General features: G+C 39.7%; 1 protein-coding gene across 4 annotated transcripts in view; it reads left to right on the top strand.

The window, feature by feature from the left end:
* LOC116721538 (nuclear receptor coactivator 2-like) overlaps positions 1–13,709 on the top strand; it is a 54,272-nt gene that overhangs the window by 28,382 nt on the left and 12,181 nt on the right. For all 4 annotated transcript variants that reach the window (XM_032565326.1, XM_032565327.1, XM_032565328.1 and 1 more), the window contains 8 exons: positions 4,578–4,681; positions 6,893–7,070; positions 7,345–7,533; positions 8,687–8,788; positions 9,155–9,295; positions 9,427–9,574; positions 9,764–11,000; positions 13,488–13,707. In XM_032565326.1, coding sequence (XP_032421217.1) covers positions 4,578–4,681; positions 6,893–7,070; positions 7,345–7,533; positions 8,687–8,788; positions 9,155–9,295; positions 9,427–9,574; positions 9,764–11,000; positions 13,488–13,707 — 2,319 coding nt within the window. The remainder of the gene's footprint in view (positions 1–4,577; positions 4,682–6,892; positions 7,071–7,344; positions 7,534–8,686; positions 8,789–9,154; positions 9,296–9,426; positions 9,575–9,763; positions 11,001–13,487; positions 13,708–13,709) is intronic.

Raw genomic sequence — 13,709 nt, 5'->3', positions numbered from 1 at the left:
TGGGACCCAGGTGAAAGACCTTGTAATAATAAAAAAAATTGTTAGATGTAGCAGTATCTTCATTTTCACAGTGTGCTTTTTGTCTTTTATGCATTTTGCAGATCCCTCCCTTTTTAAAGGGAGGGATCTGCAATGGTATGGTAGGTTGTGGACTTTCCAGTTTCAGATGTCCTGAATAAAGAAATTGAAAGGCTGCATAAGCTATTTAATTTGTTTTTCCATTAGAATGTCACAAGCAGCTTATTTCCTCAGATAACCATTTATTTATCACTAAATAGGCCTTCCAGTGTTTCCCACCATGAAAGGGGAACATCTGCTGGTAGAGAGTGTGATATCTGTGGGTACTAGAAGAGCTCGGAAGTGATGTTTATAAAACTGAAATCTCAAGAGCCAATGTGGACTCCTTAACTTTAAAAAGTAAATAGAAAACAATCCCCTTCACAGTGGGAGCCCACAGACTGTGAAAGGACTGTAATGGTGAGACAGCCTCTGCTGGAGCGCTTATATAACAGTGACCAACATGAAATGAGCCTGCAGAGAGTAGCAGGAGGATCTGCTCCTCTGATTCGTCCCTCACTTTCTCTTAAGCTTTTCTTCACAATGTTCTCACCTTTTTACACTCCTCTGCCTCATATTTAATCCTCTTTGCATAAATGTCACAATTTTATAAACCATCATTTTAATATACATTTCCACTCACTTAATGGATTTCTCATTATTTTCGTTCTTCCTCTTATCTGTTCTGTTTTCAGATTTTGTCTGCAATCTGCTCTCTTTTTCTTTACTTGATTCCTCTTCCTGTTTGGTTCCAGTTCTTTTTCTTGGTCTTTTTTTCCCTTTCGTCTTGGTTATTCTATTCATTAGACACATTTTCTCCTTCATTATTTTCCTTTTGGCTTTCTCTCTCCTTTCTTTTTAATATATGATGTGTTGCTCATCCACTATTTAGATTTTTCTTTTATATTCTAATCTTATTTTTTTTCATCCCACACCTCCAAGTTTGAATACAAAAAATATGGACATGAATGTGAACGCAATATGGGTGATTTCATTGATATTTACTTAACATTATGCAACACATAATTGCATTTAAATTAGGTTGAAAACATCTCTAAGGCATGATGCTACCACCACCATGTTTGACAGATGAGATCTAGTGTTGTAAGAATTTGAAATTTTGTTCAAGTATTTTTCCCCTGAGGAGGGAAAGTTTCCCCAGACCTTGAGAAACTCGGACATATTTAAAGGACATAAAATCATTAAAATCATTTCTGGACTTGGATTTTGTCATTATTCTAAAGTCTGTTCAGTTCAGTGACAGTTGTCAAAATAATTATATTATAGTGAAACAGAGAAACTACTAGCTGCACTTGGCCTTTATCACCAGTTATTAAATGATTTAAATGATTGAATTTTTCTGTACTGTGTGGAAATTCTTTTGTTTTAAGTTATTCTATTAATTTTTATTTTCTTAAAAAGAATCCATAATAACTCAAAATTTATATTTATACACATATGACATTCATGCCTGTTGTGAGTGTAGAAACTTCGGACTTGAAAGCACGTCCTGTCATCTTTCCTTTCATCTGTTCGTCTCTCGCTTGCTCATCTCCTCCTTTTGTGCCTGCAGTCACCCAGTTGGTGTCCATGTGTCATTGCACTGTTTGCATCTGAAAACAACAGCTGAATAAGCACAGACTCGCGCACGGGGATAATGCTCAAGTCACACAGCTGTGAGGTCAACAGCAGAAAAACACACTATTGTTGAGGAACATTTAACTGATAAGCAGAATTTTTTTAAAAAACGGTAAAAAGGAATAGAGAATGAAGAAAATAATGCCACTACTGGAAAAATGTTCATCCTGTGCTCAAATCAGTTTCCAGTGATAAGGTGTTTATGAGCCTCATGTTAGTTTTTACACTAATCTTTAGGTTGACCGCACTCTCAGATTGCAAAGGAATAAAAGCATGTATTTGTGTAGTATACAAATACTACACAAATACAATTATGGTGCAATTCCTAATATTTAGTTTGTTAGATGTAAATACTTTTTTACCTGAAATGCCAGATAGTGCTGTCCTGATTGGAGTTTCAACACCAGAGAGAAAAAAAGTGCAATATTAGGACAGATTGACACAAAACCATCAAGGTTCCTGACCAATCTGTTTATTCATAACCATTATCCAAATGACACAACTCATAAAAAGTTAGGGAGTTTTAGCTTTTGGGTAAAATTAATGGAAAACTTATAAACTTCAAAACAATGACACGATGAAAGTAGGGTATTTAAGTAGAAGCATGCAATGATGAGTCCCCTCTGTCACACAATGTATTGGAACAAAAGCCAACAACAGTGGGTTGTGCCAAAACAAAAAATCTCAATGTCTCACTACCAGGTGTCATGTGCCCTTGAGGAGTTGCTTCAATTACAGCTTGACAACGACATCTCATCTCATGCCATTCACAAGTCAACTTATTGTCTGCTGAGGCATCCCACTCTTCATGAAGGGCAGCCCTGAGGTCATTGGAGTCTGGGGTACAGAGTTACAAACCTCTACTTAATGTCTCAGCTGATCTGAGGGGTTTTCCATGGGATCCAGGTCTGGAGAAAGTTTCAGATCACTTTGTTACAGGTTCAACAGTCTATAGCAGCTGTTTCCTAATGATGCTGGAGCATTGTCGTCCGTAAAGATGAAATTAGGTCTGGGTTGTTCATACAGGATTGCAATGACAATGGTACAATGGATTATTCAGGTAGTATCGACTTTTCACTAAAGCATTCTCAAAATGAAGGGCAGTTCTGTATTCAGTAGTTGGACCTGTCCACACTATAAAACTATTGACACCAAAGGCTCATTTGGTGACAACGGTGGCTGGTGCATAGTGCTCTCCTTGACCTCATCATTGGCGGCCATCGTTTCTGCTCAACATGGATCGACTTTCATCATAGAACAGCACTGAGGCCGACTGACATCCGTGCAAGACATTGACATCCGTACCTTGCGCTGTGGTCAGGTGCCTTGCAGGCCTGACGTGACTCCTGGGTGCCTCTCACCTCCCTGAAATTTCCTGGGAGTTAAGTGTCATCCAACTGGAAATTTCTAAAAGTTTCTATGACTTTTTAAGTGTCTCTTTGTCTCTGTTGCAATCTTCTGATGACACTCTAAGCTCAGTGGCCACTTCCGTCTGAGAGCATCCTCTTTGAAACCTTGCAATGGTGAGGTATTGTGTATCAGTGGTTAGATGTCTTCTTGGTCTAATGATGTCAAAATGTCAACAGTATGGTTGCCTTTTAAATACCAATTCTGATTGAACCAGAAAATGTATTGGTTGATTCATGAATCAAACACTTGTGTATTTTGTCGTTAAGCTTCTTGTTGGAGAACAGCAAGTTGTGCAAGAAGTACTTGAACATTGAACTGTTCGACATGTGCATTCAAAAGTTTAAGGAAGGTCACATTAAGTTCATCTGTAAAAGTTACAGTGTGGTTTCGGTCCATCTGAAAGCTGAATATCCCTTGCTTTTATGAGTTGTGTAAATGAAAACTGCTGCTTTAAGGTCTTAACCTTGGCTCGTGTGCTGGAAGTGCTGCTGAATGAAGTTAATTTGAGCTAATGAGTTGTGCATTGGGTAATAAGGAAGATATGCGGCACCAAACTGTTAAGTCGTTTATGTGCAATCCTCAAAGATGTCAGCTGTCGAGAAGTTCAGAGGATTTGTTTTTAAAGTATATTTATTCACTAGAGATGATTCTTTTGTTCTTTTTGAGGGGAAAAAAATAGGAAATGCAAACATAGAATCATGTCAGGTGAAATAAATTGTAATAACACATTTTATCAATTAAATAAACTTTGGCAATGACTTGAATTCCCTCCAGCTTGCACTGTAGTGCCATTCCGGGCTCTGCAGTGACAGAGTTTTAAAGGCTGATGACTCCACAGCTCCAGTCCCACAAAAGGAATGTCAGCTATGTGGCCGAATGGGGCCATGGGAGGCTTAACAGTCCGGTGGTACGGCCATGAAGGAAAGGGAAAAAGTTGTTGCAAAAATGTACAGGAAAATTGTGCAACGAGCCGTGCTGTGAGTAACATGCCAGCCACTCAAATCTCCATGTCCTCTCACTGATTTCCACTCTTTCTTTTAGAGTTGAAGTGTAAAAATGACCATGTCAACTTTACCAGAAGAGAACGGCTTTCCAAAGAATGTAGTATGTGGAAGGCCTTCATGTCTTGTGTATGAAAACACAAAGTGGGTGCGTGGGTGAGGGCTTCATCAAGATAAAAACAACACTGTCAGCATTGTCTGCTTAAACAGACAACCTACGGCAAAAGCTTTACCATAACAAACTGCTTTTCCTACAAGGAGATATTTAACATACTAAATTATTTATTTTGATCTGTGTCTTCAGATTTGACATGTCCCTTTGACCACAGCAGCAATTATTCATGCATTTATAACATTCATTTTTCACTGACAGGTTCTATTATCTTTACGTAAAGGTGATGCGAGATAAAAACATGACAAAAATCCCCTGATTCCCTTTTGAACCACCTGCTTTTATGTTGCTCATCACAGAAAAGACCCTGGTGGCTAATGCAGAGGAGGTGCAGAAGGCAGATGTCTCCTCCACAGGGCAGGCCGTCATTGATAAAGACACTCTCGGGCCAATGATGCTGGAGGTAGGTCCAACTGTCATTGTTTTTTTTGGTTTTCTTTTAAACTCATCTCTCAATATTATGTGAATGTGTTCTACCTTGAAGGTGAGCGCAATCTAATGTGGAAGATTCTCATGCTGGAACAAGCACGTTACACCAACGAGTTTTCAATCCTGCAGACTTTTAAGAAAAACTTTGATGTTATTGTTGGGGTAAATAATTTAAAAAATCGAAACAGGTATAACTTTAAAAAATGCTTTAATGTAACCTGCAATTTTTCAAGTCTTTTTTCTGGTGTTAGAAAATAAAAATAAAAAATTCTCATTCTTTCTTGAAAGTGATGATACTTCCTGGAAGATTTGTGTAAGAACCTGGTGTGACTCCTTGATCAGCAGTAATGCCTGTGCAGCAAGCCGCGATCAGTCTCCATGGTAACCAATGGCTGGCTCCTCCGCTGCCATTACCAGATCAAGTTTTAAATCAGTTACTCACCACAGGATTAACATATTTCACAGTAGACACGCTTTACTGCCATCTTGATTGAAAATGAGGTAATAGGAAGCTCTAGTGCCAGACATGTTGCTATGTGAACGCTAGTAAACAAAAATACAGAAGTCTCTCTATTGCTGGTGCAAATGTTTTTTGTGGGCAGAGAAAAGCAATAGTGTAATGTTTCAGTCAACTCTGAACTAGTCTCGGCTGCCAGCCTTTATCTCGAAGACACTGCATTATGTGAGTCTTCATTGGGCCAGTTCAGCCTGTCGGGCCGCCCTTCAGGAGATAGGCATGTCACTCATTGTCTCTGCCCTACATACATCCCTGAAGGCCATGCTTTATCTTTATTAAAAATAATAAAGACTCTACACTCTTTATTAGAGTGTAGAGGCAAAAACCGACTTAATTTTCCTTGAAAAAGACATTCCGCTGTAGATGTGAGTGCTGCCATTCTTGAAATAGTCTAGTAACTTACTTAGATTTCATAATAATTATTAGATCAGCTGCATGTCTCTAAGTCACGTTTCCTAACCTAAGGTTTACATTAGCTGTGCAAAAAGACACAGCACAGATTGCATCATGTCATTATTTATTTAACAAAAACAAAATGTAAGTACAGAAAAAAACCCAGATATATGCACAATATGTAAAATCTTATATTTGAATGGGGCTCTTACTGTGTCTTTTGAATGTCATGTAGCTCAGGAAATTAATATACTATTTGGAAATGTAATCCAGTTGTTCAGTTTTTACTTTGACATCTAAATGTAAAGTTACTCTGTATATTCTGAGCAGTAGTTCTCCACAGATCTAATTCACTCTGAATGCATCAAAGTGTAGCCATACTCCTGAACAAACAGCACAAATTCCATCCTGAGAGAGACGGTCAGCCTGAGAACACCTTTCTGACTGGATCTAGCGTTCTCTACACGTGACTAATGGAGATAAGAGCTCCGCTGACTGACAGTGGAGCCTATGTGTGTCTGTGCACGAGTGAGAGATGACGTTTACCATGGGACCCGGCGAGGTATAAATACCTTTGGGAAAAGCCAGATTAGAAAAGAAGGGGCGGAGTCTGACCCCATACACACAGACTAGCTATATATAGTATTCAGAAGCACCAACTTTGGCAAAGGTGTCTGCTTGGGGTCTGGAAGATAAACATTAACATGCAGTCAACATTTCAAATGTATGTTGTTCAGCAGCAGTGCAAAAAAAAGCTTGCAGAGATTGAGTTATGTAAAACAAAATAAAATGCAACAAAGGTGTTTCCTCCATTGAACTTATTCATTTTCACAATGTTATGATAGGTGTACTGTATATTCATCCATCCATTTTCTATACCCGGTTATCCTTCGCTACTTAATATTCTGCACAGAAAAAAGTTATGTAACTCGGGTAATGTTTCTGGCATATTTATTTTTAAAATACAATGTATGATGGAAGCTGTTTATAACCAACAAAATGTTCAGTTTCATTACTGTGAAATCATTTATTTTTTGCAATATGTTTTGAGCTAAGCTTCTTTCGTATGTTTACTTTGTCGTCTCATCAATGTTTCTTCTTTTCTCTTAATAAAACCAAATAAACCATATTTGCAATTAATTAATTTCCTTATTACGTCCACTCTTATACTTCCCCAGACACTTTTAACTATATTTTTTCTTTTTCTTTGTCATTTATCCTTTTTTATATTTTACCATCACCCCCGTCACTTTTGCTAATCTTTTCTCCCCTCAGGCCCTGGACGGCTTCTTCTTTGTTGTGAACATGGAGGGAAACATCGTGTTTGTGTCGGAGAACGTCAGCCAGTATTTGCGCTACCAGCAGGAGGAGCTGATGAACACCAGCGTCTACAGTGTGCTGCATGTTGGAGACCACGCAGAGTTCATCAAGAACCTTTTGCCTAAGAGTCTGGGTGAGAAAATTGGTACATTTGCCACAATAGAGTGTATTTACTTCATTTTGGAGTTATCAAAAGTTTTTTAAATGTGTAAGTTAACTTTTATTTTGTGAACATATTTTATAAATATCTCTAAATTCTCCTAAAGTAGTATGTTTTAGTGTAATTTTAGTGTTTCTGATTTCTTTAAACTTATCAATTGTGTTGTATTGGAGGGTAGATTCATGACAAACTTTATAAATAACTGTTTCTTACATTTCCCTTTTTTTTTTGTATCTTTGTCATGCAGTCAATCATCGCAGCACCGACTCCTCCAACAGGAACAGTCACACCTTTAACTGTCGTATGTTGGTCAACCCTCACGCCGACGGCGAAGCTCGCCAGGCCGTCGATCAGCAGGACGCAGCGCAGCAGAAATACGAGACCATGCAGTGTTTTGCCGTCTCTGAACCAAAGTCTATCAAGGAAGAGGGGGAAGGTATACTTGTTTTTTTAACCTTGTCTCTAATTTTGTCTACTTTGTACTTTAAATGTTTTTTCTTCTCATTCTTGTTTGTCCTGCTAATTAGCCGTCATTGCTTCGGTTTTTCTTTTTTACCTGGATTTGGTCTGCCTTTCGAAAACCATCTTATTATGGTTGTGAATTTTCTTTTATTTGCCTTTTCCACTGCTCAAGAAATCATTTTTCTGCTGCTTTTCCTCATCTCTTCATCTGAGCCTTGACTTTCTGTCACTTTCCCATCACTCTTCCCAGTGCTGCCCTCCCAGTCTCCTGTGTCCTGTCCTCCTTCCGTCACCACTTCTCTCTGCCTCCCCTCCCATCCACTGGGAGAGACTAATTAGTGTGTGGCACTTTGTCAGCTTCCCATCTAATCCAATCACACACACATGAACACGGGGGAGAAGAATGTGTCTGCCACTCTAATTTTAGACGTCTGACAGCCAGATATTTTGCCAATCTCTCCCCTGACACGATGAGGATATCTGGTGGACAGACAGAGGGTTGCAGGCTGACTTGAAGTTGCATCACTCTGTTGGTGGACTTGCTAGTAGGACCAGATAGACTGTGATTTATTTGTCAGTAATGAATCTTGTGTTAATTCAGACAAAGTGGAAGGTTTTTGAACATGAATTCCCTATTTAGGATCATGCATCTCTCTATTAGCCTGAATGACCTGCAGAAGAATCTTGACATGTAATAAAATGTAATTTCTTCTGAAAACTCACACTAATGGCAATTAGCATTCTGAGAATAATTGGAAAACTATTGATCAACCCACTTAAAAAGATGACTAGAAACCTTCAGGAGCAAAATGTAAAAAATTAATGTTGAGTCAAGATTTGTTTACAGGATTGTAGATACACCAACACTGAGGTGGAAGTTAATGATGGCTGTTGGTTGTTAGGTCAGAGGTGTTTTTAATTTTTGTTAATGCAAATAATGTAGAGCTATAGACAGATAGCTTGCGTTGTATTCTAATTTGTGAAAATACTAAAATTGTAAAGGGCTCAGAGGTAAAATAATTCTATCCAACTGAGACAGCCACACACAAACAGTGTTGCAGTGTTGTGATAGGGCCTTTGCCATATATAGTTATGGAATTACTGACATATGTTCCTCAAAAATGTAGATTTCCAGTCGTGTCTCATCTGTGTGGCAAGAAGGGTTCCTGTCAAAGAGAGGCCTGTGATGCCGGCGTATGAGAGCTTCACAACACGACAGGACCTTCAAGGTACGACCTGGCTGACACACTGGGCTGTAAAAATACTGTAAAGTTTTGCACCGTGCGAGTCAATTTCCATAACGTAATATTAGTCATTTGGCACTCAAAACCAACATGCCCCGTGTTCACAACCAAGGTTATGAAAACAAATGTAATTTGTGTATCTATCTATCTGTAGCTACAGTATTTTGTCTGAGGTATCCAAGGTCCTTTTTTTAAGAAAGCTTCATAGAACTGGATTAGACCTGTCTGGAGCCTGAGAGGCATTTTATGCTTTGCTTTAAAGACTACTGTAGTCTTTGATGGGTTAGGCTAAAGGCTTGTTTTCTTAGCTTTAAAATTCTAGATGCCAATTTGCTTTGTATATCTGTTCAGGTAAGATCACCTCTCTGGACACCAGTGTGCTTCGGGCATCTATGAAACCGGGCTGGGAAGACCTGGTCCGGCGCTGCATCCAGAAGTTCCACCTGCAGAGTGACGGGGAGATTTCCTTTGCCAAGAAACACCAGCAAGAAGGTTGGCATAATGTCTCCTCACAAAATATACATTACATTTTGTGAGTTTTTGGATCTAAAAGATCCAGAAAAGTCAAATATCACAGCAGGTTTCTTTAATTGACACCCTGTTTTTTCTCTGTCTGTATGCAGTATTGAAGAACGGCCATGCCCTCAGCCCATTGTACAGATTCTCCCTGGCAGACGGCACCATAGTTTCTGCTCACACAAAGAGCAAACTGGTCCGTTCTCCAGGCACCAATGAACCGCAGCTCTACATGTCGATGCACATCCTGCAGAGGTAACCCCATTTCCTGACTTTTACTCTTCTTTCACAGACAAACCTGGTAGTAAAACCGTCAGCCACTGCAGTCCTGTATCATACACCCACTGAAAATCATATCTGGGAATACTGTGGACATTAAAAAGTCAATAGAAAAAAGTTCCTTTGAACTCAAATGGTACAAACCAGTTCTCAACTTTTTTTCAGGGAAAACCTGGGGGGCATGGCTACAGACATTCCCAGTGGTCAGGACTCGGGCAAGTCAATGACCCCAACGAGTATGAGCGGGTCCTTCCCCTCACCTGATGCCAGTGTCACCAGCAACAGCCATCACTCCGCCGGAGCCTCCACCACCCCTGGACGTGGTTTTGGGTCTGTTCCAGGAAGGGCCATCACGCCTCAGGGAAACAGTCACACTCTGAAGCTGGGCAGCCCTTCTGGCCAAGGAAGTCCAAGCGTCAGCTCAGGGGTCCAGAGTGCCATGTTGTCTCCTCGTCATCGGCAGAGTCCCAGCGCTGCCGCAAATAGCAGCAACTGCAGTAGCCCTCATCTTCTCCAACATCCGCCTGGATCTTTCTCTCCTGCAGCTGGTTTGCACTCACCTCCATCCGTGTGCAGCACCACAGGAAACAACCAAAGTTTTAACTCCCTCAGTGCACTGCAGGCTCTCAGCCAGGGCGCCAGGATTTCCCCAGGGCTCTCTGATGGACAGCATCCAGAGTCACCTGACAGAAAACCAGCCGCTCTTCAGAGTAATCTTCACAGCAACAAACCTGGTAGCCAAATTAGCAAGAGCAATCTCAGCTTAGAGACTGACTTGTTTGGAACTTTTGAAGAGCAGGAAGAGTTTTTGTCGTCCCACACCCATGACGGTACACAGGCAGATGGGAAAGATGTTGATCCTGACACCCTGGGAGTAAACGGAAACCTTGGCGATCTTGCCGATGCTGCAAACCACCATCTGACCACCAAAGGCCACACCAAGTTGCTGCAGCTCCTCACCACTAAGTTAGAACCCTCTGATCCTTCCTCACCACCAGGTCCCATAGGAGATGACCAGAACTGTAAGGACCAGATGTGTGGGGGGGCCGGACATAACAACCAAACCACCTCATTAAAGGAAAAACACAAAATTCTCCACAGGTTACTGCAGAACAGCACCTCACCTGTGGAGCTGGCCAAGCTGACGGCGGAGGCTACGGGAAAAGATCCTATTGGTCCAGAGTCTGCCGCAGGAGACAGCATGGCTGCTCTTAGTGAACTCTGCACCAAACAGGAGCCGGGGAGCCAGGGAAAGAAAGACAATGCATTGCTTCGCTATCTTCTGGATAGGGATGATAATGGCATCCTCGACAAAGCCATCAAAATGGAACCAAGCGACGGACTCAAGCTGACCTGCGTTAAGACGGAGAAACAGGATGAAGGTTTTAATTTGGCTGAACAGGTAAGAATTCAAGCAGTTTATGCAGAGAGAAAAAAATCATATTCTACAGGGTGTCTACCTATTAACTAATCTGGGTAGAGTTTTCATTAAGAATGGCTTTCATAATTTTGATGAAACTTGGCAAAGAAACAAGAAAAAAAAAACTCCACATCTTCATCATGTCTCAATAATCAGGTATTAAAGTGAGAAATCTACACAAATTATTACACAGTCATTTAATTTTACTGAAACAAGAAAAAAAGATGTAGAAACAACATGTGACAAACTTAGCAAACACCTTGCGTCAGTTAAACCATCTTTTCAGTGGTAGGGTTATGGTTAACCCCTCATCAGTCTTTCCCATTGATGCAGTAAGAAATGGTTTTACTCCAATTAACATACCTTTGTAGTTTATTGAAATCTGTTGACAAAGAGGCCATTCCTATTAAGTTGAGACTTGGACTTTGTTTGGTTTAACATCTTCAAACTAGATGGCTGCTCATTTGGCTGCTCTAGAATATTAAAGAGACCAGGTTTCAAACGCCAGTCCAGATCAACAGCCCTGCCTTGTCTTTAAAAGTGAGATTGTTTAAAGTGATTCTGACTGATAAATGTCTTACTTGCAGCTGACAGGAGTCAGGAGTAAATTCACATAGAGAGTCAGAAAATGGATGATTTCATGTAAAGCAAAGTTCATTGAGTTTGCCCTTTTTTTTTTGTTTGGAAAGAGCATGTGGATTGGCAAACGTTAAGACAGTTCACTGAGTGAAAGGCAGATGGCAGAGATTCAGTTTCCAAACAAAGGGTCTGACCACCCAACCAGTGGTGCGTCCGGCGAAGGGGAAGTTGGAGCCAGAGAAGAAGAGAGCTATACCCAAACTCCACAAAAGAAAGCCTTTTTGAGCTTTTCCAGGAAGGGGGTTTGTTAAGTGGTTATTAAATCTATTGCGATTATGACTTATCAGCTTACCTAAATATAAATTTGGATAGTTTAATATCATGCAGTTTTTTAAAACTAGATAAATATCATTTAAATTATTGAAATTATAAGGAAATTGCAGAAAGCAAAATCATTTATTCTTCCTAAAGATTTCAAATTCTTGAACTGTTGTTTCTAAACAAGAAAAATTGGGAGCTGACATGCAGTTAAGTTTTATAAGAATTAGAACGAATCAATCTTTGATCTGTATCAACTGCTGTAAGCATTTATGACATCCACATGTTAACATTAATTTACTTCAACCACTGCCATGCTTTGCTGGATTTTGACAAGAAGAGCACTCAATCATTTCATAAACACTTCATACACGGACAGTCGCTGGAGGCCACTGTCAGGTTGGCCACCACAGCCTCCTGCTGTCCAAGGAAAGTATGTTTTAAAATGATCTGCTGATGATATTGCAGAACTGCTCAGTTTAGGTGTTTTTGGACCAAAGAAAAACATAATATATGGAGTAAAATATAGCATTTTAAAAATGTAATAGGAGGTGTAGTTCAAAAGGAAGAGGAGGTGTTTATTAGAGGTGGTTAGATCCCCAATTTCTTAACATATCAGTGAGTGTTCATCATATTGTCTCATGGTATGTTGTGTCTCATTGCATTGATGCAGATGCAATGCTTTTGTCGACCATTATACCAATGATTTCAAATATAACCTTTAAATATTTTGCCGTCCTCACATGTAATGCTTCCCAAACCTCTGTGTGTCCTACTGTACATCACACATGACCTCATTAGTGCTGGAAGTTTATTTTTAGCTCCCCACTCTATTCATCAGCCAAACAGCCCTAGGAAACCATATCTGTCCACTCTGTGTGTGCGTGGGTGTGTGTGTGTGTGTAAAGAGTTGGGTTACGATGTGTTACTGGTGAGGGTTGAGTGGGGTTTCCGTTTCTGTCAAAGTTGTCATCATATCTGACTAATGCTTCTTTGCTTAAAATCAGTTTGGAGAAGAAAAAAAAAACATTTTAGAAAATAAATGTATTTTTAATGCATTTAAATAAAGTTATAGAAAATAAAGAAAAATGTAAAAAAAAAAAAAAAAGAAACTATACTAAAAGTGAAATGAAATTAAATAAAGTGAAATAAAATATGATAAAATGATGTTAGATTAAATGTAATAAAACAATCTGAACTTAAATCAAACACTTTTTAAAGGAGAGGCATTTTAAAATCAGGAGGCCCAATTGTTACATCAATACTTTTTTTTTAAATAAAATAAGAAAATCTTTTAGAATATAAAGATTTTTGTGGTGGTTCTGCAGGTGCTCTCCTGAAGTAGTTTTAGTTTAAAATCTTATTAAAACCAAACTTATACTTGTAAAGGACTCAGTGAAAATGTGAATTTCTCTGATAAAAGGCAATGTTCTGCAGTTTAGTTGTGCAAATCAATTTTGATTGATTACAAAATTTGCTTAGCAGGACTTTCATTAATGTCTTGAATATGAGAGGATGTCATAGAAATACATTTCTGTAATAAATTACTCTTATAATTGTGGCTGCTTCCAGGCATCTGAGCTGGAGGACCTGCTGGAGGACCTGCAAAACAGCAGCCAGCAGCAGCTGTTTCCCAGTCAGCCTCCATCCTCTTCATCCTCTTCATCAGCTGTGCCAGCTGGCTCCTCTGTGGACAAACAGACCATCATCAGTGACATCCTGCAGATGAACGACACCAGCAGCAGCAGCTCCCCCAGCCAGCACAGAGCCTTCCCTCCCATTGGAGCCGCAGGT

The sequence above is a fragment of the Xiphophorus hellerii genome, chromosome 6 (assembly GCF_003331165.1).
Source record: "Xiphophorus hellerii strain 12219 chromosome 6, Xiphophorus_hellerii-4.1, whole genome shotgun sequence".
In the NCBI taxonomy this organism is placed as follows: domain Eukaryota; kingdom Metazoa; phylum Chordata; class Actinopteri; order Cyprinodontiformes; family Poeciliidae; genus Xiphophorus; species Xiphophorus hellerii.
Note: the sequence above shows the minus strand (reverse complement) of the source record. Positions and strands in the feature narration are given on the sequence as shown.